Below are 22,256 nucleotides of genomic sequence, written 5' to 3'. Positions count from 1 at the left end.
AGCGTTTGTCCGGGAAAGGCGAGACCGGGCGTGCCCGGGCGTCCTGGGCGAGCCCTGGAAAGGCGAGTCTGGACGTGCCCGGGCGTCCTGGGTGAGCCCTGGAAAGGCGAGGCTGGGCATGCCCGGGCGTCCTGGGCGAGCCCTGGAAAGGCGAGGCTGGGCATGCCCGGGCGTCCTGGGCGAGCCCATGAAATGCGAGACTGGGCGTGCCAGGGCGTCCTGGGCGAGCCCTGGAAAGGCGAGTCTGGGCATGCCCGGGGAGAGTTTAGGAGTCGTGGACGGCGAGAGAACGAGGCCATTTGGTTGAGTTCAAAGCATGTTTATTCGTACAGAACCCAGCACACTCTATCTAGCCCGTTTATCGGGTAGCGATATATATACACACTCAAACACGTCATGCCGGAGCGTTTGCCCGGGAAAGGCGAGACCGGGCATCCTGGGCGAGCCCTGGAAAGGCGAGTCTGGGCATGCCTGGGCGTCCTGGGCGAGCCCTGGAAAGGCGAGTCTGGACATGCCCGGGAAAGACGAGACCAGGCGTGCCCGGGCGGCTCGGGCGAGCCCGGGAAAGGCGAGTCCGGACATGCCCGGGAAAGACGAGACTGAGCGTCTCCGGGCGGTCTGGGCAAGCCCGGGAAAGGCGAGTCCGGACATGCCCAGGAAAGGCGAGACTGAGCGTCTCCGGGCGGTCTGGGCGAGCCCGGCACAGCGATCGCTCCGTGGTTGCGTCCCCGGCAGGTGCAAGGCGATTGTGTATACCCAGCGGTAACCGCTACACGCGTGCCTCAAGAATCGACTTGCACCGGCAGGGTCAATTTAAGGGGGGTCCTGATGACCCAGCCGAAGCGACCCCTGGAGGGTCGTGGGGGGGGGGGGGTCCGGTGTGGTGGTGGGTGGTCGAGCAGGGGGAACCGTGGACAGGGGGCGGCCTCGCCGCGACGTACTCCGCTGTGCGAAGCGCTGGGGGGACGTAGGACCGGGGTGAGCCGACCGAGGGGCTGGTCAAGTCCTCGGGGGAGGCTGCCGAGGTTCCTCGCGGGCCTCCCGAGGTTGCAGTTCACGGGTGCAGTGCCGAGAAGGGCCGAGCAGCGCTCGGCGTCGGTGCACGCGAAAAGCGGTTGAGCCAACCGAGGGGCTGGTCAAGGCCTCGGGGGAGGCTGCCGAGGTTCCTCGCGTGCCTCCCGAGGATGCAGGGTCGGAGAAGTAGTTGCGGCTGTAGTTGTAGAGTGAAGTTGTGCGAAGGTGACGAACAGCAGTGCGCGCGAAGATAACGAAGCAGCCGTGCCGCGAACGTCAGAGCGCGCAAGAGATGAGCAGCAGTGCCACCCACATCGCGTAAGTGCGTTCCTCCGGAGGGTCCTGGAGCGGGCTCGTCCCTCCGGTCGTAGAGGAGGAGCCGAGCGCGGTGCGCGAACCACATGGCCGCTCGTCGGTGCCAAAACTCCGGCAGCGCGATCGAAACCGCCGTGTTCGTTTGTAGCGCCCGAATCCGTTCGGGGGTAGACGAGGTCACCAGTTTAGGAGTCGTGGACGGCGAGAGAACGAGGCCATTTGGTTGAGTTCAAAGCATGTTTATTCGTACAGAACCCAGCACACTCTATCTAGCCCGTTTATCGGGTAGCGATATATATACACACTCAAACACGTCATGCCGGAGCGTTTGCCCGGGAAAGGCGAGACCGGGCGTCCTGGGCGAGCCCTGGAAAGGCGAGTCTGGACGTGCCCGGGCGTCCTGGGCGAGCCCTGGAAAGGCGAGGCTGGGCATGCCCGGGCGTCCTGGGCGAGCCCTGGAAAGGCGAGTCTGGACATGCCCGGGAAAGACGAGACCGGGCGTGCCCGGGCGGCTCGGGCGAGCCCCGGGAAAGGCGAGTCCGGACATGCCCGGGAAAGGCGAGACTGAGCGTCTCCGGGCGGTCTGGGCGAGTCCGGGAAAGGCGAGTCCGGACATGCCCGGGAAAGGCGAGACTGAGCGTCTCCGGGCGGTCTGGGCGAGCCCGGCACAGCGATCGCTCCGTGGTTGCGTCCCCGGCAGGTGCAAGGCGATTGTGTATACCCAGCGGTAACCGCTACAACACTTTGCTAATTTAAACATAACGGCAGAAAACTTGTGCTGCGGGCCACTCACAATTCACAACCAACAATTTACCATTGTCTCGTCAATAAAGTCTCATATCGGGTAACTTCCTGTTTCCCCAAGTGCGATTCAGTTAGCAGTGGTTTTAATGAGGTGTAATATTTTTTTAACAAACTTGTGATGAAATTTTAATATGGGTGGTATTGTCGAACTACAACTCCAAAACTTGTCGAACTACAACCCCAAAACCTCACAACCATATTATAAAATGGTACCTAACACCTCAATCCTAGACCATTGGCGTATCCAAGAAATTGAGTATTTCCTGATGGAAGCCCAGCTTCGGTGGTCAGGACACCTCACACGCTTTTGGAAGACCATAGAATCCCAAGAGCGCTTTTATATGGACAATTTAAATTTGGTAAACGGTCACGTGGTGGACAAAGAAAACGCTATATGGACGTGCTTATGTCTACACTCAAGTCTTGTACCATTCCAGTTGTCACCTGGGAACACCAGGCCACAAACAGGTCAGCTTGGCATAACATTTTCCGCAAAGGCCTGGACCACCTTGAATGTGGGAGACTTGCTATCAAGAGACAGTGGAGGCAAGAAAGGAAAACCTGCCAACGTCCATCTCCGCAAGGACCAGTCTACACCTGTGATGTTTGAGGTAGATGCTGTGGGTCCCGCATTGGACTATACAGCCATCGTACAATGCACAATGCTTAGTGAGCAACACACAATGCCAAGGGAAGAGATACGTCGAAAAAGACAACTCACACCATCATAATAAAATGGGCATCACCATTCGTTCGAAAAGATCACACTGGACATCAACAGGAAGATTCAATCTGCACGCTTTCTGTAACAAGGAAAAGTTTGCTCTTTTTGCTTGAGATATTTGTTTTGAAATGGCCTTGTTAAAAGAATCATTGTAGCTAAAAGTACAGTCTAGGTATACATAATCACTCACAACTTCAATTTTGTCATTTCCAAAAATGAAATTTGGAAAATTTCAGACTTTCTTGAAAAAATGACAGCTTTTGTTTTGGATATATTAACAGTCAAATGCCAAAGGTCACAATAATCCTTTACTGCATTTAGCGCATGCTGGAGTTCCTCTGGAGATTCCGCCATCACATTTTGTCATCAGTATAAAGTAATACACACAGCCTGAGAAAAACTTCTCAATCGCTATCGCTCAGGGAATTATTGATATTATACACAAGAAAAAGTTTTTTTTCCCCAAAGTTTAAATAAATTAATAAAGAAAACAATTCAAAGTCGTTTTAATAAATGGCAAAGAGAAGAGGGGATAGGTTTTCACCCTGGCATACACCAACATTACACGAAAAGAAGTTGGATAGAGAATTACCTTTTTAACACATGACTTTGCAATCAAGTATAAGTTATAGACAACATTGATAACCTTTCCATTCAGCCCTGATGAAATATGTTTCTGCCATAGAGAAGATCTATTGACCAAGTCAAATGCTTTTTGTAGCAACAAAGGCACAGTACAACCTTTTTCTGTGAGATATAATATACAAATCAACTATGGAGCAGAGAACAAATATATGGTTTGGGGTAGTAAATGCTTCTCTAAACCCAACCTGCTCATCGCCCAAGATACCACATCCCTCTACGTCAGTTGATAGCATTTGTTGCTGCAGTAAACAGATTGCTTAAAAAACTCAAAAGAGTGAGTTATGTCACGGTTATTTTCTGGATCATCAATATATCCTTTATTTTTATACAACGATATTGTTATACTAATGGAACAGTCATTATGAACGAACTATTCCTGAGTTCAATACCAAATTAATTAAATAACCGAACTGTGAGTTGAATTACAGCAAATGGGCAATTTTTGAAAAATTCGTTAATTTTTGACTTGTTATTTTTGAGTTTTGGTATCAAAGACAAAAACTCTTCAGCGGAGAAGTCACCAATAATCCATTCAATAACAGAATGATCAATGTTCCTTAGATCAGGATTTTCATCATTATCATATTCCACTGTCATTCGACTTCTGAAGGAGTTTCTTAAATGTTCAACGAAATTATCCAAATAAATCTTGCCAATATTCACTTTGTGCAAGTATGCTCTGAAGTCTATCCAGTACTTCCCATTAAGATTTCGGATTATTTTGCTTCATTTCTCTCAAATTTTTATTTAGGTCTTTGAAAAACGTCTTAGATTTAGCAGAGATACATTTTTGTAGTGTCTCGCATAGTTTGTTTTTCAGATCTAGCTATGAAAGTTTTTTTCTTTTTTGAGTTTATTTTTTATTTTGAGATATTGAGATCTTTTTTGCATGACAATCTTGGTCAAACAATGGCTTGTTACCACCAATATTCAGTCCCGCGGGGCTTCTTCGGCCTACTAGTTCGTATATTTGTTGTCGGTTTATCCTTAATCAAACCAAGCAGCTTTGCAGGATACAGATAAGTATCAATCAAGTGATTTGTGAGTTCATCAAGCTGACCATGATCTAGTGAATCATACTGTATATTATCAAACTTCTCTGATGAATATGCAATATTTTTGCCATTAAAAGGATGATGGAGATATACTCCTCAGCATGTTCAGGCACCATTTAACACGATCCATAAAATAATTAACATTGAACAAATTATCATTCAGATCGACAGCAGTAGCCTGATGAGACGGATGACAAATAGAGCTACCAGTACAGATTTTGATGGTTACTTCCTACAGGACTATGAACATCAGACGAACATGGGTTATGACAACCAACTTGAAAATCTACAACTCTGGGCATAATAAAAGAAACAAGATGTAATCAACTGTACTTTCACAATTAGATTTATGGCCGAAGTAATTTCCTTTACCAAAGTTGCCACTAAACCTTTCAATAACAATCTTAAAATTAAGATTTACAGAGTTCAATTATTTCATAACTATTATTGTTGATCACAGTGTCAATGTTAAGTCTGTCAGTCGGTATCCCAAGCATTTCAATATTTTCTTTACTATTGAATAACATAATCAACAAGAAAGAACAATCAGAGATTGCAGACCCTCGCCAGGACGTGTTTTATTGGTTTTTAAGGCTTTTGTGTTAAAACAAATATGGCGGCCGAACTGCGTGACCGATGACATCATCATTATTATATATTTTTCTACACCAATTTATCCATAGATCACGCTCAAGAAATTTCATCTTGATCGGATGAAGTGTTGAGCTTGTCGAATTATGACGTCATAATGGAGGAACCTATGACATCATCATCAACATTTGTTATTCCCCATGGAGAGTTCTTTACAATGAGCTATGTCTCAATTTTTCTACGCAGTGCTTTCGGAGATATAGAAGTGGAAAGTTTTTTGGTTTTTCCAAGGTCGTGCCCATACCACATGACCTATGACATTATAATTATCATTTCAAAAATTATACAGTAGTTGCACCTATGGTGAAAATTTCCTGTCAATTGGACCAACGGTTGCAGAGAAAATTATCTTTATTCTGTCCGGACAAACAAACAAACAGACAGACAAACAAACAGACTCAAATGCAATACCCTCTCCTCTGGTGAGGGTAATAACGGTGGCAATAGCAATGGACTCTTCAATATCAATAAAGTCGTTTAAAAGAATTTGAACTACAGTTTTGAATTACTGACCTATAGTTGAGAAAATCTGCTTTTGTGCGCTTCTTGTGAATGGGAGTGATGTTAGTGGACTTTCATGCAGACCACAGGTGACTAAAGGAAGACAGGTAGAAGAGAGCAGAAAAGGGAAAGCAACAACAGCAGAGCAGGATTTGGATGCTACTTGAGTCTGTTGTCGATAAAGAGTCAAGGCGATGAAGAATTTTGTCCACCTTCTCCGGTGTGAAAGGCAAGGGTCAAGAAGGAAGTGGGTATTAGAGGTGGTGACAATGGGGGTGTAGTGTGTACATGGATTTGGAGGCAAGCACTAAATTGAGATGGTCTGTCTTGTCTCGAGCGGAGTTTGATCTGAGACCGCTTAAAGTGAGTGATGGGATTGAAGTGAACATATACCAGAGATGCTGTCCGCAGCCATGGGAAGAGCACTCAGTCTGGTAAAAAAAAAAACTTGAGCAGGCAATTTAAGGTTGTTGTTGTTGTATATCCCCCAACAGTTCTCTCGAACAAGCCCAAGGCAGGGAGACAGCCGATCGATCTCCCAGGAGCGACCCAGAGATCCCCACAACCAGGATGGTGTACCTTTGCCTTCACGAAGTCAGGGCCAAGACAGAGTTAGAGAGAAGAGAGTTTAAAATAAGTTTATAAAATTATTTTTTTAAAGATTAAAAAGTTGAGGAACCTATAGATTCAGACAAGTTATGTTCTTGATTTTTTGCATAAATATTACAATTGATCCTGAGAACAACTTCTTGAAATTATTAAAAAAACGTTTTAAAAGTTGGGGACCCCTATAGATTCAGACAAGTTATGTTCTTGTTTTTTTGCATAAATATTACAATTGATCCTGAGAACAACTTCTTGAAATTATTTTTTAAAGTTTAAAAAGTTGGGGAACCTATAGATACAGACAAGTTATGTTCTTGTTCTTTTGCCTAAATATTACAATTTGATCCTGAGAACAACTTCTTGAAATTATAAAAAAAGTTTTTTTTTTTAAAGTTTTGGAACCTATAGATACAGACAAGTTATGTTCTTGTTTTTTTTTCAGAACTACACAACCACCATAAAGCGATCTTGTTCCCTGTACAAGAGTGCTGTGTGTTCTAAATACATTGTTAATTGTTTTTAAAACCAAGAATAGGTCTTGTTTGCTCTTTAAGTGGACTTGGTGAAACACAAGTTGGAAGAATTACACAAATGGTGAAAACAAGAGGCTTATTGAGATTGTTGCATGGAGAGTGACACGCGTGAGCAACAATACGAGTGGTTTTGTGTGTCCATACAGGAATGTTGTACCTGCAGCTCGGCGAGGAGGTCAGACAGATAGTTATGCCCAACACCGTAACATCTCTGGACACCGTACGAGCCCTGTTCGTGCGGGCTTTCCCTCAGCAGCTTTCCATGGACATCATGAGTAGGCCGGATGTTGCTATCTGCACTTGGGACCCCAAGCGCAATAATTACCATCCTCTGGAGGACATTGTTGTGTGAGTGAGAATTTCCACCATTCCACTTGTACTTTACATCTCTAACGCATTTCATTTCATATCAAACCGTACAACTTTCAAGGGTGTGAGTAGATAAAGGCCATATCTCTTGTGTTTCCTGTTCACGTCTTTATTGTGAAAATAAAAAGCAAATGTGGCTCAGTTGGGGATAGAAATAATTTTATTTCTGCATCAATTTATACCGAGAAGATGCTTAAGAAATTTCATCCTGATCGGATGAAGTTTTTTACTTGTCGAATTATGACGTCATAACGGCGGCACCTATGACGTCATTATTCACATATGTTATTCCGCATGGAGAGTTCTTTGCAATGAGACCTGTCTCAATTATTTATGTGCAGCAGCTTTTGAGATATAGAGGTGCAAAGGTTTTTGGTTTTTCCAAGATGGCGCCCTTACCACGTGACCTGTGACGTCATAATATTCACTAAAATATTCTCCAGGAGGAGTCCCTCTTATGGTGTAAATTTCATGTCAATCGGACCAACGGTTGCCGAGAAAATGATTGCCGAGAAACGACGTACGTACCCGAATGCTTAACCCTGCCTTTTGCTTCGCAAGTGCAGGGTAATAATTACATGAAAATAAATAAAATTACATAAATTTGCTTTAATTAGTTTACAAATTTAATTGCATACATTGCATAAATAAATAATTGCATAAAATAAATAGATGAATCATTACATTATTGTATAGAAACTAGTAAAAAGCTTGTCAGAAATGACGGGTTGGAGCAGTTTATTTGATGGTGCAGCCTCGTGAGCGTGCCTAAGTCTGAAGCCTTGGCCTTGTGGCAGGTGCGCTGATATCTTATTTATTTATTAGACATCATACGGACGTAAATTAACACTCGTTTTACTCTGTGCGCGTTGCACATCGCGTGCAGCGAATTTCACCTCCCTGCACCTTTTATTTATTGTTATTTTAAAAAACGCTCTGTACACCACCCTTGGGGCTCAGTTTGCAAGCCACCGTCTACAATTCCAATAGAAGAGACATAATTACTGTTTTATGGAAATTGTTTTTCGAGTTTGTTTTATCCTCAAAAATAGACCAGAGTAAACACATAATCGTGTTAAAAGATTGGACTTTAAAACCTACCCTTAAGACGGGGGACAGACATCTGTACAAACACACAAACTGACATTGTGTTATATATGTTAGATAACAAAAGTTCAAGATATTTGTTGATCAATCGTAGAATGAGGGGTAGTCAAAAGGTTTTCCCCTCAAAGTTTGTATATTAAGCAAAAAATGTACTGCATAGATATTGTTCTCTTCTTTGTAGCTTTACAGTTTTTCCAGCAGCGGGCAAGTTTCCTGATGCTAGTGAAATAGAAGTGCTAGTGGAAAGATTTTTGACTCCCATTGTAAAAATCAAAGTTTATTTGACTTCACCCATCCTAGGGATGTGAGAGACCAAGCCCTGCTGAAGTTGTACCTCACGATGCCCCTGGAGAGCTCTATGAGTCACATGCAGCCTCGGCCTGTCAACGGGGATTATAGGGTAAGGCAGAAACCCCAGCATGATGTGCCACACTCTACACTCTATACTGCTTCCATTTGGTAATTAGAGTGGAAATAGTGTCAGTGAGTCTGGAACTATGATATTCCTGTAAGCTTAGGCCAGTATGCTTTGTCTGTCTTGCCATTCATTCGCCAGTTTTGCTGTGTGTGTGTGTGTGTGTGTGTGTGTGTGTGTGTGTGTGTGTGTGTGTGTGTGTGTGTGTGTGTGTGTGTGTGTGTGTGTGTGTGTGTGTGTGTGTGTGTGTGTGCCCGGGCTCTAACCTTTTGGGGTTACGTAGCAAATTTACCTGAAATCTTTGAGTTTTTTGGGGGTTTTTGAACTTTTTTGAGTTTTTGGGTAACATAACCGTATCATTTGAGGTTTGTCATCAAATGTTCAACAAGGCCAGTATGCTTTGTATGCGAAGTATGCAAAGCTTTAACACTAAGCCGTAACGCCGTAGGGCCAGTATGCAAAGCTTTATTAAGAGAATATCAAGAAGAAAAATTAATATTTTTGGTCAAAAGGTCAAAGGTCAACATCACATAAAACTGTCACTTTTTTTTATTTTTTATTTTTTGTTTTGTATACTGAATCGAGGCTCGTGAAAGAGCTAACATTTACTTCACAAACAAATCAACCAGACAAACAAAACACACAAAAAGCGGGAGCGGAAAACAAGATGGGGAGAGAAGGTGAAGCACACAACACAACATTTGAGAGCAGGGAGATGTGTGGAAGGGAGAGGGCTTGGGGGGAGGAGGCATGGGAAGGGGGGGGGGGGTGGAGGGAGAAGTATAAAACACAAGGACACCAATGACTTCCAGGACAGAAGTTGGTATTTCAAAAAAGTGGAATTGGGGTGAAATTAGCGGGGGTAGAAAAGATCAAGGTTTTGGATGGGGGAAGATAAGAGATGGTGGTGAACAGCTGTTTTAAAGACCTGGAGGGTGGAGTGGGATTGAAGAGAGTGAGGGAGTTTGTTCCAGAGGCGGGAGAAAAGAGGAATGAAGGAGTGAAGGTGAGCAGAGAGTCTTGATTTTGGCAGTTTGACCATAAGAGGGTTGCAGGCAGATCTTGTGCGACCTGTAGGAATATTTGCGGGACAGGGCCCAGAGAGAGCTGGGGGGGCAAGGCCAGAGAGGAGTCGGTAGAAGATGGAAAGACCACCAACCTGCCTGCGGTGAGTGAGTGAGAGGCCCTTGGAGTTAGCTTCATCGCGGGAGATTCCAATGATTCTGAATGCTTTGGTTTCAACAGCGTGAAGACGAGCTAGGTGTGAGGCAGGAGCACCAGCCCAGAGGGGAGAGCAGTATTCCATTGAGCTGCGGATGAAAGCCTTGTATGTGGTGAGGAGCTCAAGTGTGCCAAGGAAGGACTTCGCACGACGGAGGATGCCCAGTCGGCGACTGGCTTTGGAGGCCAGATTTGAAATGTGGTTTTCCCAGGAAAGATCATGGCAGATAGAGAGACCCAAAAGCTTGAGTGACAGAACTTCTTGGAGAGGATTATTCAGAAAGTGGATGGGAGGGTTGTCCAGTCGGTCTTTTCGGAGAGACATGGTAAGAGTGTGAGATTTGTCAGGATTGAAAGACATGTTCCACTTGTTTGCCCAGTCTGTGATTTTGTCCAGGTCTGCAGAGAGTGAGGAGGCAGCAGACTGCCGATCTGAGGGATGAAGAATGGAGCGACAGAGAGTAGAGTCATCAGCAAAGAGATACAGAGGATTTTCAAGAGAGTCAGAGAGATCATTGATGAAGACCAGAAAAAGCACAGGGCCTAGAACACTGCCTTGTGGAACTCCAGCCTGAACAGGAAGAGGAGATGAGAGAAACCCATTCAGGGCCACACGTTGACTACGACTAGAGAGGAAGTCCGCCAGCCATGCGTGGAGATTTCCATGGATACCAAAAGAGGAGAGTTTGGTGAGCAGAGCGGGGTGCCAGACCGTATCGAAGGCACGTGATATGTCAAGGGAGACTGCTCTAATTTCCTGTTTGGCATTGAGGACCTCCATCCATTGTTGAGAAAGCAGAAGCAGCATGTCCAGAGTAGAGTGTCCAGGTCTGAAACCAAATTGATGATCAGAGATCAAGCCATTGGAGAAGAGGAAAGATTTCATATCTGAAGCAATGATGGATTCCATGACTTTGCTGATAATTGGGAGAAGGCTGATTGGTCTGTAGTTGCTGGGATCTGTTTTTGCACCTTTTTTGTGCAAAGCGGTGATGTTGGCAGATTTCCAAGCAGATGGAAGATGACCTTGAGCAAAAGAGAGGGTGAAGAGAACAGAGAGAGGGAGTGAAAGAGCGGAAGAACAGGATTTTAGGACCCGTGGGCTGATGCCGTCAGGTCCAGTTGCAGAATCCGAGTCGAGGATTGACAGAAACTTTTCCACCTTGTCAGGAGGAAAGGACACAGAGTCCAGGAGCAGCTGGGTACGACTGGGTACGGTGGGTACAGAGAGGGATGGGTTTGGGACACAAGATTTAGAGGCAAACACAGAGTTGAGGCATTCAGCTTTTTCACGTGTGGAGTCAGCCGTGTGGCCATTTGAGGTGAGGGAGGGGATGGAGGGGGAACAAACACCAGAAACAGATTTGACCAGACGCCACCAGGATTTGGAAGAGGGAGACAGATAAGAGAGTTCAGTCCTGAGAACGGAGAGATATTGTTTCCTGGCTCTCCTGAGGGTGGACACACACTTGTTTCGGGCTTTGTGAAAGGAAATGAGATTTCCTTCCGTTGGATTTGCTTTCCAGGAGACGAAAGCAAGTTGTTTCTGGGCAATAGCCTCACCACAAGATTCCGTGTACCATGGACGGGAGGAAGGGTATGACAACAGAAGACGAGATGGGATAAATCTGTGCATGAGAGAGAGCAGTTTGCTTTGGAAGAATTCCCAGGAAGAATTTATGTCAGAGGCAGTAGAGATGGGAGACCAGTCCAGATGATTGATGGCTGCTTGAAGACCGTGCCAGTTGGCCTGAGTGGAAAACTTTTCATCCAATTGACCTGAAATGTTAAGAATTTGCATATTGGTTCACTGAATTAGTTCACCAATCAAAAGCTAGAAGCCAATCGTTTTTTTTTTTTAGATCAAAAGGTCAAAGGTGAAGGTTACATAAAACTGTCAATTCCCATCTGATTAACCTGAAAATTTAAGAATTTTCGCATTAGGTCATTGAATTGGTTCACCAATCACAAGCTAGAAGCCAATTTTTTTTTTTTAGATCAAAAGTTCAAAGATCAAGGTCACATAAAATCATCAATTTCCATCTGATTGACTTGAAATTTGAGCAGGGTTTGTATATTGGGTCACTGAAGCCTATTACTTTTGAGGTCAAAAGGTCAAGGTCACCTAAAATCGTAAAAAAAACTTTTTTTCTGGTTTTGTCGTGTTTAGCATACGGAAGAAGAAGAAGTCTGAATACAAAGCGGACGTGGACGTGTTTTACATTTTGAGATCCCTTCTAGTCTATAGGGTTTTTGTACCCTATACTGAAATTTATTTTGTACTTTTACGCAACTTTGGCAAAACTTCCCGTAAGGTGGTTGGTCTCAGGTTTGTTTGAGAAATCTCTAGTCTCATTTAAATGGGTCATCGTGGTCTGAATCTTTAAAAAAAAAAAAGACATTTTGCCCATTACTTGAACACTAAGCATGTTGTTCACGTAAAAAATGGTTATCAACCTATTCTCTCCATCACAGTGAAGGTGTACCAAAATGTATCAATGTATCATAAATTATATCAAAAATTGATATCAATAAATTGTATCAATGTATCAAATTGGTGCACCAATGTTTCAAAATGGGCCTATGTGAACTACAGAGCCTATGGGGCTATTTTTATTAGCTCCTTATTGAGATAGGGCCTCAATGTGTAGCTTGAAATTAGAAGATGATTTTTGAGACTTTAAACTTCACTTATTTAGGATTTGGAATGAAAAATAAAAGGAAAATTCAATAAAGCTGGAAATACAATTTTGAACTTCGAAAAGTTATTAATTTCAAGCTAACATTTATTTTGTTTTATGGTTGTTTCAGGATGATGGCAGTTGGCATGCACAAGGTTCCCAGCCCCAGCATTGGCGCCACTCAGGTTATGGTGCACACCCCGTCTCGCCGTCCGGCTACAGCACAGGTCGGGAGCGTGGGGTACCTTCTGCCGCACCCAAAAGAATTCCCGTTTCTCCTGGCTCTATCCTCGATCGACGGGATGTGCACCCAGATGAAAATTTGGTAAATCTGCGCAATGAGGGTCTGCGTGCCGATCCTTCAGCCTACTATGGTGAAACTCCAAGCGGTCGCTTCAGTGTGGCCTCCAGCATGAGCTTTGCGTCTGAGGCGAGCTTTGCCGGGCATCAGACACCGGGCCAGGTCTTCACTTACCCAGACCATGGGGATGACGGACTTTTAGGTATGGCAAGACGCACAGACAGTTTAGCCAGCAGCAGTAGCAGTACGATCCGAGCATGTAGTCCACCGTCCTCATTGCATATACCACGTGAATACCAGCTTGTATCTGTTGACGTAGAAGGACGGGGAAAAGAGCGCGAGCCAGCCACAGTATGGCGGCAGCCATGGGATGAGCGCTCGCAGTCCGCTCAAAGTTCCTCAACTCTGGCCAGTGATAAAGAAACACAGTGAGTATTGCAGGTCCACACAAATGAAAGTTATTTTGATAATTCCAATTACATAAATTACTTTGCATTAAATTAGTACGGACTTCCGTTGACGGTCCCAATATAACATGAAAAGGCAGTTACCTCTTAAAAAAACTGTAATTACACACAAGACACTTCCCATAGGGTGCCTAATGTTGATTGGTCGGGCGTTCCTGAAGCCACCGGAAGCTACTGGAACCGCTACATCTGCCATATTGCTTCTCCCACAACACAGAAAATCCCGATTGGGTCAATACAAATACTTGCTTCAAGATGCATATTTGCTATGAAAATTCCACCTTCCTACTTGATTTTTTTCCATTCCGACTTGATTTTAGTCCATTCACGGGTTGAAAAAAACATTGTTGTAGTATTTATGAAACGCCATTGTGTGCTGTTTACGGTTGTAAAAACCGGGACGGCCATGATCAAACGAGAAGAGGAATCACATTTCATCGGCAAGTGGCATTTACCTTTGTGGCTGACATTAACAGTCCCATTTATTCGTTTTGGGAACTCGTGGGAGAGCAAAGATGGCGGACAAATGGCGTCAAAAAATGAGCTTCCCTTCCTGTCCAGTTATTATAGAGATCAGTGTTTGTGCTTGTCCGGCCTACCTCCTTCCTCTGCAGGAGTCTTCATAAAATTTTTGTGCCGCTCGCCAATCGTGTTTTTCGATTGCGGCCGACTTCCATAGGTCGTCCTGAAGCTTTGTTGATTCCGTGTCGCAGATTCGGACGTTATAAACTAAGTAACACACTGCGCCATCTTGCAGGGATTAAATATGACGACAGGTGACACAGGAGACACATGGCAACTAAAAAGAAGTCAATAAAGCTTTGAGAAATGCTCTTTCATTTGCAGCAACCCACATATTTATATCCCACTTCATTTATACCTCCGCCACCAAAGGTGGATGGAGGTTTTGTTTTCACCCCTGTCTCTCTGTTTGTTTGTTTGTTTGTTTTTGTATACAGAATCGAGGCTCATGAAAGAGCTAACATTTATCACAAAAAAAAAAAATCAAACAGACAAACAAAATATATATAAAGAGGGAGCGGTAGACAAGATGGGGAGAGAAGGGGAAGCACACAAACACAACATTTGAGAGCAGGGACATCGGGAGATGTGTGGGAGGGAGAGGGCTTGGGGGGAGGAGGCGTGGGAAGGGGAAGGGGGTGGGAGAAGTATAAAACACAAGGACACCAAGGACTTCCAGGAAAGAAGTTGGTATTTCAAAAAAGTGTATCTGGGGTGAAATTAGCGGGGGTAGAAAAGATCAAGGTTTTGGATGGGGGAAGATAAGAGATGGTGGTGAACAGCTGTTTTAAAGACCTGGAGGGTGGAGTGGGATTAAAGGGAGTGTGGGAGTTTGTTCCAGAGGCGGGAAGAAAGAGGAATGAAAGAGGGAAGGTGAGCAGAGAGTCTTGATTTTGGCAGTTTAACCATAAGAGGGTTGCAGGCAGATCTTGTGCGACCTGTAGGAATATTTGGGGGACAGAGCACAGAAAGAGCTGGGGGAGCAAGGCCGGAGAATCGGCTGTTTGTTTGTTTGTCTGTGAACAAGATATCTCAAAAAGTTGTGGACAGATTCGGAGAAAATGTGCTGGAGAAACCAGGGTCGAGAGTTGTCAGAAACTTCTCCACCTACTCAGGTGCAAAGGACACAGAGTCCAGGAGCAGTTGGGTACAACTGGGAAGGATGGGTACCGAGAGTAAGGGGTTAAGGACACAATAATTGGAAGCAAACACAGAATTGAGGCATTCGGCTTTCTCACAAGTGGAATCGGCTGTGATGCCATTTGAAGTGAGGGAAGGGAAGGAGGGGGAGCATTTACCAAAGATAGACTTAACAAGGTATGGTACCACCAGGTTTTAGAGGAGGGAGACAAGTTTGAAAGTACCATCTTGAGGTTGGCCAGATGTTGTTTTCTGGATCACCTGAGGGTACACACACCAGTTGCAGGTTTTATGGAATAGGCTGAGGTTACTTTCAGTTGGATTTGCCTTCCAGGAGGAGATTAAAAGTTGATTTAAAGCAATGACCTCTCCACAGGATTCAGTGTACCATGGGTTGGAGGATGGGGATGATAACTGAAGACGATATGGGAAGAAACTTTGCATAAGAGACAGCAGGTTTCCGTGGAAGAATTCCCAGGCTGAGTTAATATCAGGTGTGGTACATGTTGGAGAGCAGTCCTGAAGAGAGATGGCTGATTGCAGTCCCTGCCAGCTTGCTTGAGTGAAATGCCAGACTCGCCGACGTTGAGGCCATTCTCTGAGAATGGCCAGAGAGATAAGTTCCCAGTTATGTAAATTGAACTTTTAATTTATTCATTAATAAATTAAAATATTGGGGGGGGGGGGGGGTTAATAAACTTTATCATTCTCAGAATACATGATCACATTTTCACCAGGATTGCGTATTTTGTCTTGAAACTCTGGTGTGGTTTATCATCGGTGAAATGCACACGCATACGCTAGTGTAGGCCGTATGTGTTATTGCATCCTGAAGTTGGATTATTATTTATTCTCATCAATTTGAGAAATAGTAAATCAAGTTTCCCTAAGTTGTGGCAGCCAGTAGTATTAATTAATTATGATTATTGAGAGAAAGAAGTGACTTTGAATTTCCAAGCACCGTGCCGTGCTGCTTTACAATTCCATCAAGCCATATCCATGTGCATTGTACTACTACTATTGTACTACTACAACTACTACTACATTTGTATTACTATCCCACAGTGTCCTTTACAAAGAGGAGGGGAGTTATCGCCATCACCTTAGCTAAATTCCAAATTCCTGACCAAGTTGTCTCACCAACTCACACTCGGCGAGTACAATTAAAATAAATATATAAATAAATAACATAATTGGCACTTCACTGCACACTACATTACGAATGGGAGCCAAAAATATGAATTCGATTCCAATGGGATCGGGACCCCACCGATCAATGGGAGGGATGTGCGACACCGGCTGGGAGGCATGGATAAAACGGATTACAATCTGGCCTAAGTCGGTGGAAATCCTCATCGTCGGTGGAAACGCTTTTTAACTTCCCCCTTGCACTTATGACCACATCATGAAAATAGGGCCACTGACGCTGAAATACAAAAGACCGTTGGAGTCACCATCAATTGCAGATTTCCGTAACAATAATAATATGAGTTCCTTGAAAGGAACTACGACGCAGGAGGAGGCCTTTAGGCCCAACAAAGCCTGCCATATTTTTACCAACCGATGGTTGTTTTTCTGTGTTTTATACTTTTTAAGTGGTGAGCTTCAAACAAGGAAGCAATACTCAGCCGGGGATCGAACCGTTCGACTTCGAACCACATGCTGACCTCTCAGACTCAGAGCGGACTCTCTAATCAGTACGCCGCGGAGTCTGGTCCTCTGCCTCAGAAATATATTGCTCACTGAGCATGCTTTATTCACCAAGTATTGTCCAAAAAAAGTTCTCTAAATTTGAACAACCAGTTTTTAGCTCACCTGGAACGAAGTTGTCCGTCCATGCGACGGCGTGTTCGTCCGTCCGTCAGTCCATCCGTCCGTCAGTCGATAAACACTTGCAACTTCTTCTCCGAAACCACTGAAGGGATTGTGACCAAATTTGGCACAAATTATATTTGTTGTGTTGTACCTAAATTTTGTTCACGGCATTTTAAAAAATCGGGGAGTAAGAGGTTTTATCGGGGGTCAAAGTGGATTCAGGTTTGACCCCCAAAATGTGAATTTGCTTTTTTCTCAGAAACTACTCACAATTTCGATGAAACTTGACCACAACATTCATCATCACCCGTGATGTACCGAAGTTTGTTCATGGCACTAAAAAATCGAAGTCTGAGGGAGTCTACGGAGAGGGGGGGGGGGGGGGGGAGAGGGTTGCCCCCAAAATAGGTATTTGCTTTTTTCTCTGAAATTGCACATGCAATTTCGACGAAACTTTGCCCACAACCTTCATCACCCGTGCTGTACCAAAGTTTGTTAATGGCATTAAAAAAAAATCTGTCCCTTTCAGGGTGTACCGGGGGGTTGCCCCCCAAAATAGGTATTTTCCTCTTTGTTTGTTTGAAGTCTTATGATTATGTTTGTATAATTCTACATGCTGCGCTGTCTTCTAGCAACCATTGAAATTGGTTTAAAATACCTTTAGTCAGTGTAGTATACTGTTTATTCCACCAGGTGAGTGCCAGGGGTATTGCCCCTATGTGTCAGGATTTGGACCTGCCGATTTTGGTACATTATTCTATACTCTGATTGATGTATGCCTCTTTGTGCAACAGGGAGAGAATGCGTACATTGGAGCGACAGGTTGCCATACTCACAGAAATGTTGCAGCAGAAGAGTTTAACAGCTGATGTGGTGGATGCGGGACGTTCGGCTACGAAGCCTGGCCGGCCACAAAGCTTGAATCTTAACAGGGTGTCTCATGCCACCCAGACTACTGCAGGTGTGCACACTGGGGGCAATCTGGAAGATATTCGAGGCAATAGGGGTGCATTTGATAGACGATAAGACGTTTAGAGCACTTCCACTGACTTGTTCTCCGCCATTAATCCTTTGACATTGTGCTCACTGTGCTGTGTTACATTTGTAGGAAACAAACATGACTTCATGAAGCTGTGCACTAACTGTGATTTTATGCAAATGTAGACTAATGTGGACACAATAAGTAGTTACCTTAACCCGTGCAAACTTGAGAAAAAAAAGGACATGGGCGGGGTCTACGAGCGGAAAATTTGATTGGTCGAGATGACATAGTATTGCTGTATGAAAGGTTTTGAAAGTGCCAAAAAGGCGATTTGTGGCCTTCACTGTTCAGGTATATAATTCAATTGAAATAAAATAAAGATTTTAAAGGTGGTAGGGAAAAACTTTTTTTCAGAAGTTTACCGCCGTTGATGCAGCGTCTTTTACACCACCTTATTTTACATGTTACATATAGCTGATTGATCATGTGCATTACTATGACAACCAGACTTAGGTACTGCATCCATCAGAGTTGGGAATGTTGTAATTTCCTGGTACAGTATATAACGACATTTATACTGTCATGGCAACGTTAGACTCCAAATTTGCACAACACACCAAATTTCCTAGTTAGGGCTAGAAGAGAGGGCTAGGAGTTAGGGATCTTTGTTCCTTTCACATTTCTTTCTACTTTTTCATATTTCCCTTTATTCATTATAATTATTGCTTCTTTTTTATTACTCTCTTTCTTTATCAATCTGACTTCGGAGAAGCGAATTCTTGCAGAAATCTTTTTTCTGAAAGGCTCACTTTGCTGCGCCTGGATGGGTTTGAGGGTAGAGGAGTAGCAGCTGAAACCCGAATCATATCCAGGTTCGTCCTGATGACTCCATATTTGCTGTTTCCTTATTTTATTTTTTTTGTTCCTTCTGATCACTCCAATGCAGTATTTGGTTTTCTGTTTCATTGTATATTCAAATATATAAAAGTTGGTCGCCAAAGCCAGCCTCAAGATGGTCATCCTCCGTCATACCAAGCCTTTCCTTGGTAAATCTGAACATCTCATAACCAATAAGGCCCTTGGTTGGAGGTCAATGGAGCACTGCTCTCCCATAGCTCTGGTCCTCGATTCACACGTGTCTTTCTTGGATATTGTATAAGCCAAAACTTTCAACATCGTTGGCTTCTCCTACAAAGAAGCTGAAGCAGGATCTGCTGCTCTCTCATCACAGATATGTTGGGTGACCTCTCTGTTTTCCAGCACTTTTTCACAGGCCTTGCTTCCTCTGATCTTTTATTTGTCCTACTCTCCCCAGTTCATGTACGGCACACGCATTCTTCCATAAAGCCCCTTCCTTGTGAAACTCCCAAAATCCTTGCTTATTATTCACCTCTACTCCTTTGTTCTTCTCTTCGTCCACTTAAGGATCCTCTTTCTTCAGTCTTCCCAGTCCAAGTTTACCCCTGTCAGTCTTCAATTCCACAGTACATCACCACCGCATGTCTTCCTCCATGTCCACACTCATGACCTTCTCTGTCCTCAGTAACCATCCCGTACCTCTCCCCAAATACAGCACCTTCAGAAAGTATTCACTCCCTTTGATTTTTATTTACATTTTATTGAGTTACAGCCTGAATTTAAAATGTATTAAATTTAATATTTTGTTACTGATCTACACATAATACCACATAATGTCAAAGTGGAATTTTTTTTTCGAACTTTATACAAAATAATTAAAAATGAAAAGCTCAAATGTCTTGAGTCAATAAGTATTCAACCCCTTTGCGATGACACTCCAAATTGAGCTCAAGTGCATCCAATTTCCTTTGATCATCCTCGAGATGTTTCTACAACTTTATTGGAGTTCACTAGTGGCCAATTCAATCGATTGGACGTGATTTAAAGAGAAACACACCTTTCAATATAAGGACCCACAGTTGACGGTTTATGCCAGAGCAGAAACTCTACCACGAAGTCCAAGGAACTGTCCGTAGAACTCCAAGATATAATTGTGAGGAGGCATAGATCTGGGAAAGCGTATAAAACAATTTCTAGAGTGTCGAAAGGTCCCAAGAGCACAGCTTTGATTTTAAATTTTGTTTGACTGCCAGACAGAGTAAAAAGATTACCTCGCTCCTCTGTAGTATGTGGGATGAGATTTCGTACATTTTGCCAATTTCAGAGCCGAAGTACTGCTAAACTGCAGGTTCCTGTTCCGATTTATGTTCCTATTGATGTTCTCCTGTGTTCAAAATGTAAAATTCAATTGAAATTAAGTTGTAGTTCCTCGATCAGAGACTGACGACTTTATCCAGACAGACAGACAAAGTGACCCAATTGCTTAACCCCACTTTTTGCTTCTTCTCTCACGGGGTAATTACTCAGGTAGGTGAAGACAGGTGCACAAGCAGATGTGAGGATCATCCTAAATTAGTAGCCGGCGAAGCCGGTGTTGTGAATGAACGCGTACGTATTATGTTGAAAAGCCAGATTTTGCTGGATCCGTTGAGAATTTCGAAGCTTTGACGCACCAAATCGCTCCATGGAGGCCGCCATCTTGCGGATGCGGAAATATGCATAAAAAAATTTGCGAAAAAGTTCAACAGGAGTTTGTTTCACCCGTCTTTTTTTTATTCACAATCTTATGCACCTCTAATTTGTAATTAAAATACTTTAAGACCAACCTCGTTCCCCGGGCCCGCACGGGCCCTGGTTATCTTCAACGAAAATCGTCACCAAACACCGGAACCAATGAGATTCGAGCATTTGAAAAAATATTTCAAAAAAGCTTATGACCGCGTTTCGGAGGCTGAAAACGGCGTCAAATATTCTAAAATTGACGAAGAATTATTTATTAGAAATCTCGCGGCCGTAGGGCATAGTTTTTCACGGCCGGAAATATCCGAAGTTGAGACGGAATTCACCGAATTAATCAAGAAGGAAATTTTATCAATTTTAATCTCATCCAGAATGCAAATGGTGTCATTTTGAACTAGGTACGGTACCTACTACACCTACCTACTACCAACTACCTAACCTACTGATGCCATAGTGATGGGTAAAATAGTGGCAAGAGGCTTTGGCTTCGCCGGCTCGTTGCGGCTCTGCAGTCGGGTCATATTTTTCATATTCTGGTGTTCTTTCCCTAAGGCAGAGCCAAGTACTGTCAAAGTTGTTTCTTGTCGAGAGTTATGCTGGGTGGTTAGCCGTTGCCCCCCCAGCACTAACTTCATAACTTAGTAAGAAGCATTAATTTGGCAAAACAGAATTTAGAACTTTTAAGCCAAGAGCCATGAGATAATTCACTGAACAAATCAGACCAGGAAGTCATGTCCGAAATGGTGATGGTCTAGTCTCGAAGTCTCGTGTGACGTCGCCCATGGTTTTATGTCTCCAGTTTCAGAAAATGAGTCAAAACTTCTAAACTGAACTTGGGACTCCATGAAAAACAATTGACCTGAACCCATATTTTTTTTTAACCCTTTTGAAAACGGTCATTTCAGAAGTGTCTGCACTCTCTTCCAACTCCATTTCAGCTTCATGTTCAATCCATGACTGCTCCAGTTAAATCTTTCCAGACGGCATTGCCAGCTTGCCAATGCAGGTAATAAAGTAATAAAGACAAAGCGAAGTAACAATCCACAGGTACAGAGAGCCACACCTTGCGTGTGGGGCTGCCCCGTGCTCTAGCTTGTCTTCGCCGTTCATTTACCTTTCAGTACCACCCACTCCTTTGGGCTATCACCATTTTACATTTTTTTTATTCCAGGATTATTTTTTTCTTCATACTGCATGATCTTTGATATGTTTAAATTGAGTCTTGGTAAGAAACACCGACAAAGTCTTCGCGCAATGCAGTCAGAAAGGGAGCACTGCTGAAATTACTTCTAATGTGCCCAAGACCTTTGGTCTGTTGAGCCCTTTATGGACAGAGGGGATTCACACATTGAAGGAATTCGATTTAATAATACCCATGTGTCAAAAGCTCAACTTCCGCTTCATATCTCCGCCCGTTAACCCATTCTTGAGTCGCTGTACTCTTTGGACAAGACTTCACATGCCAACGTCCTTACACTTTGTTCTTTCTCAAAGTTAGACAGGCTTTGAAGTTCGAAGGTACGAGTTGTTGTTAGGGTTAGGGTTAGGCAGTATTTGTCATGCGAGTTGCTAAACTGCACTTTGTCCTCGCACCTTTTACCTGTGCGCTCCGTTCTTTTCACCTTTCTTTGTGCCGTCTCTTTGTAAACCGCAGCTGCGACGGTGTTGAAGTCCACGGGGATGACGGCAGGTGAAAGGCAAAGGTTGCGGGCCACAGCTCGGCAGTTACAGGAAAATGCCGCACATCTACGAGGGATTCTGGCTGAGCTGAAGCAGACACAGGTAGGCCT

General features: G+C 43.9%; 1 protein-coding gene across 10 annotated transcripts in view; it reads left to right on the top strand.

Annotated features, from left to right (window-relative positions):
* Nucleotides 1-22,256, top strand: part of LOC137431040 (sickle tail protein homolog) — a 332,796-nt gene that overhangs the window by 249,605 nt on the left and 60,935 nt on the right. For 4 of the 10 annotated variants that reach the window (XM_078781358.1, XM_068121909.2, XM_068121913.2 and 1 more), the window contains 5 exons: nt 6,995-7,196; nt 8,625-8,724; nt 12,772-13,370; nt 17,681-17,847; nt 22,121-22,248. In XM_078781358.1, coding sequence (XP_078637484.1) covers nt 6,995-7,196; nt 8,625-8,724; nt 12,772-13,370; nt 17,681-17,847; nt 22,121-22,248 — 1,196 coding nt within the window. The remainder of the gene's footprint in view (nt 1-6,994; nt 7,197-8,624; nt 8,725-12,771; nt 13,371-17,680; nt 17,848-22,120; nt 22,249-22,256) is intronic. The other 6 variants (XM_078781360.1, XM_068121911.2, XM_078781357.1 and 3 more) reach the window with 2 other exon arrangements.

The sequence above is a fragment of the Myxine glutinosa genome, chromosome 7, assembly GCF_964187855.1.
Source record: "Myxine glutinosa chromosome 7, kmMyxGlut1.1, whole genome shotgun sequence".
In the NCBI taxonomy this organism is placed as follows: domain Eukaryota; kingdom Metazoa; phylum Chordata; class Myxini; order Myxiniformes; family Myxinidae; genus Myxine; species Myxine glutinosa.
This window is presented reverse-complemented; position numbering and strand designations above follow the sequence as displayed.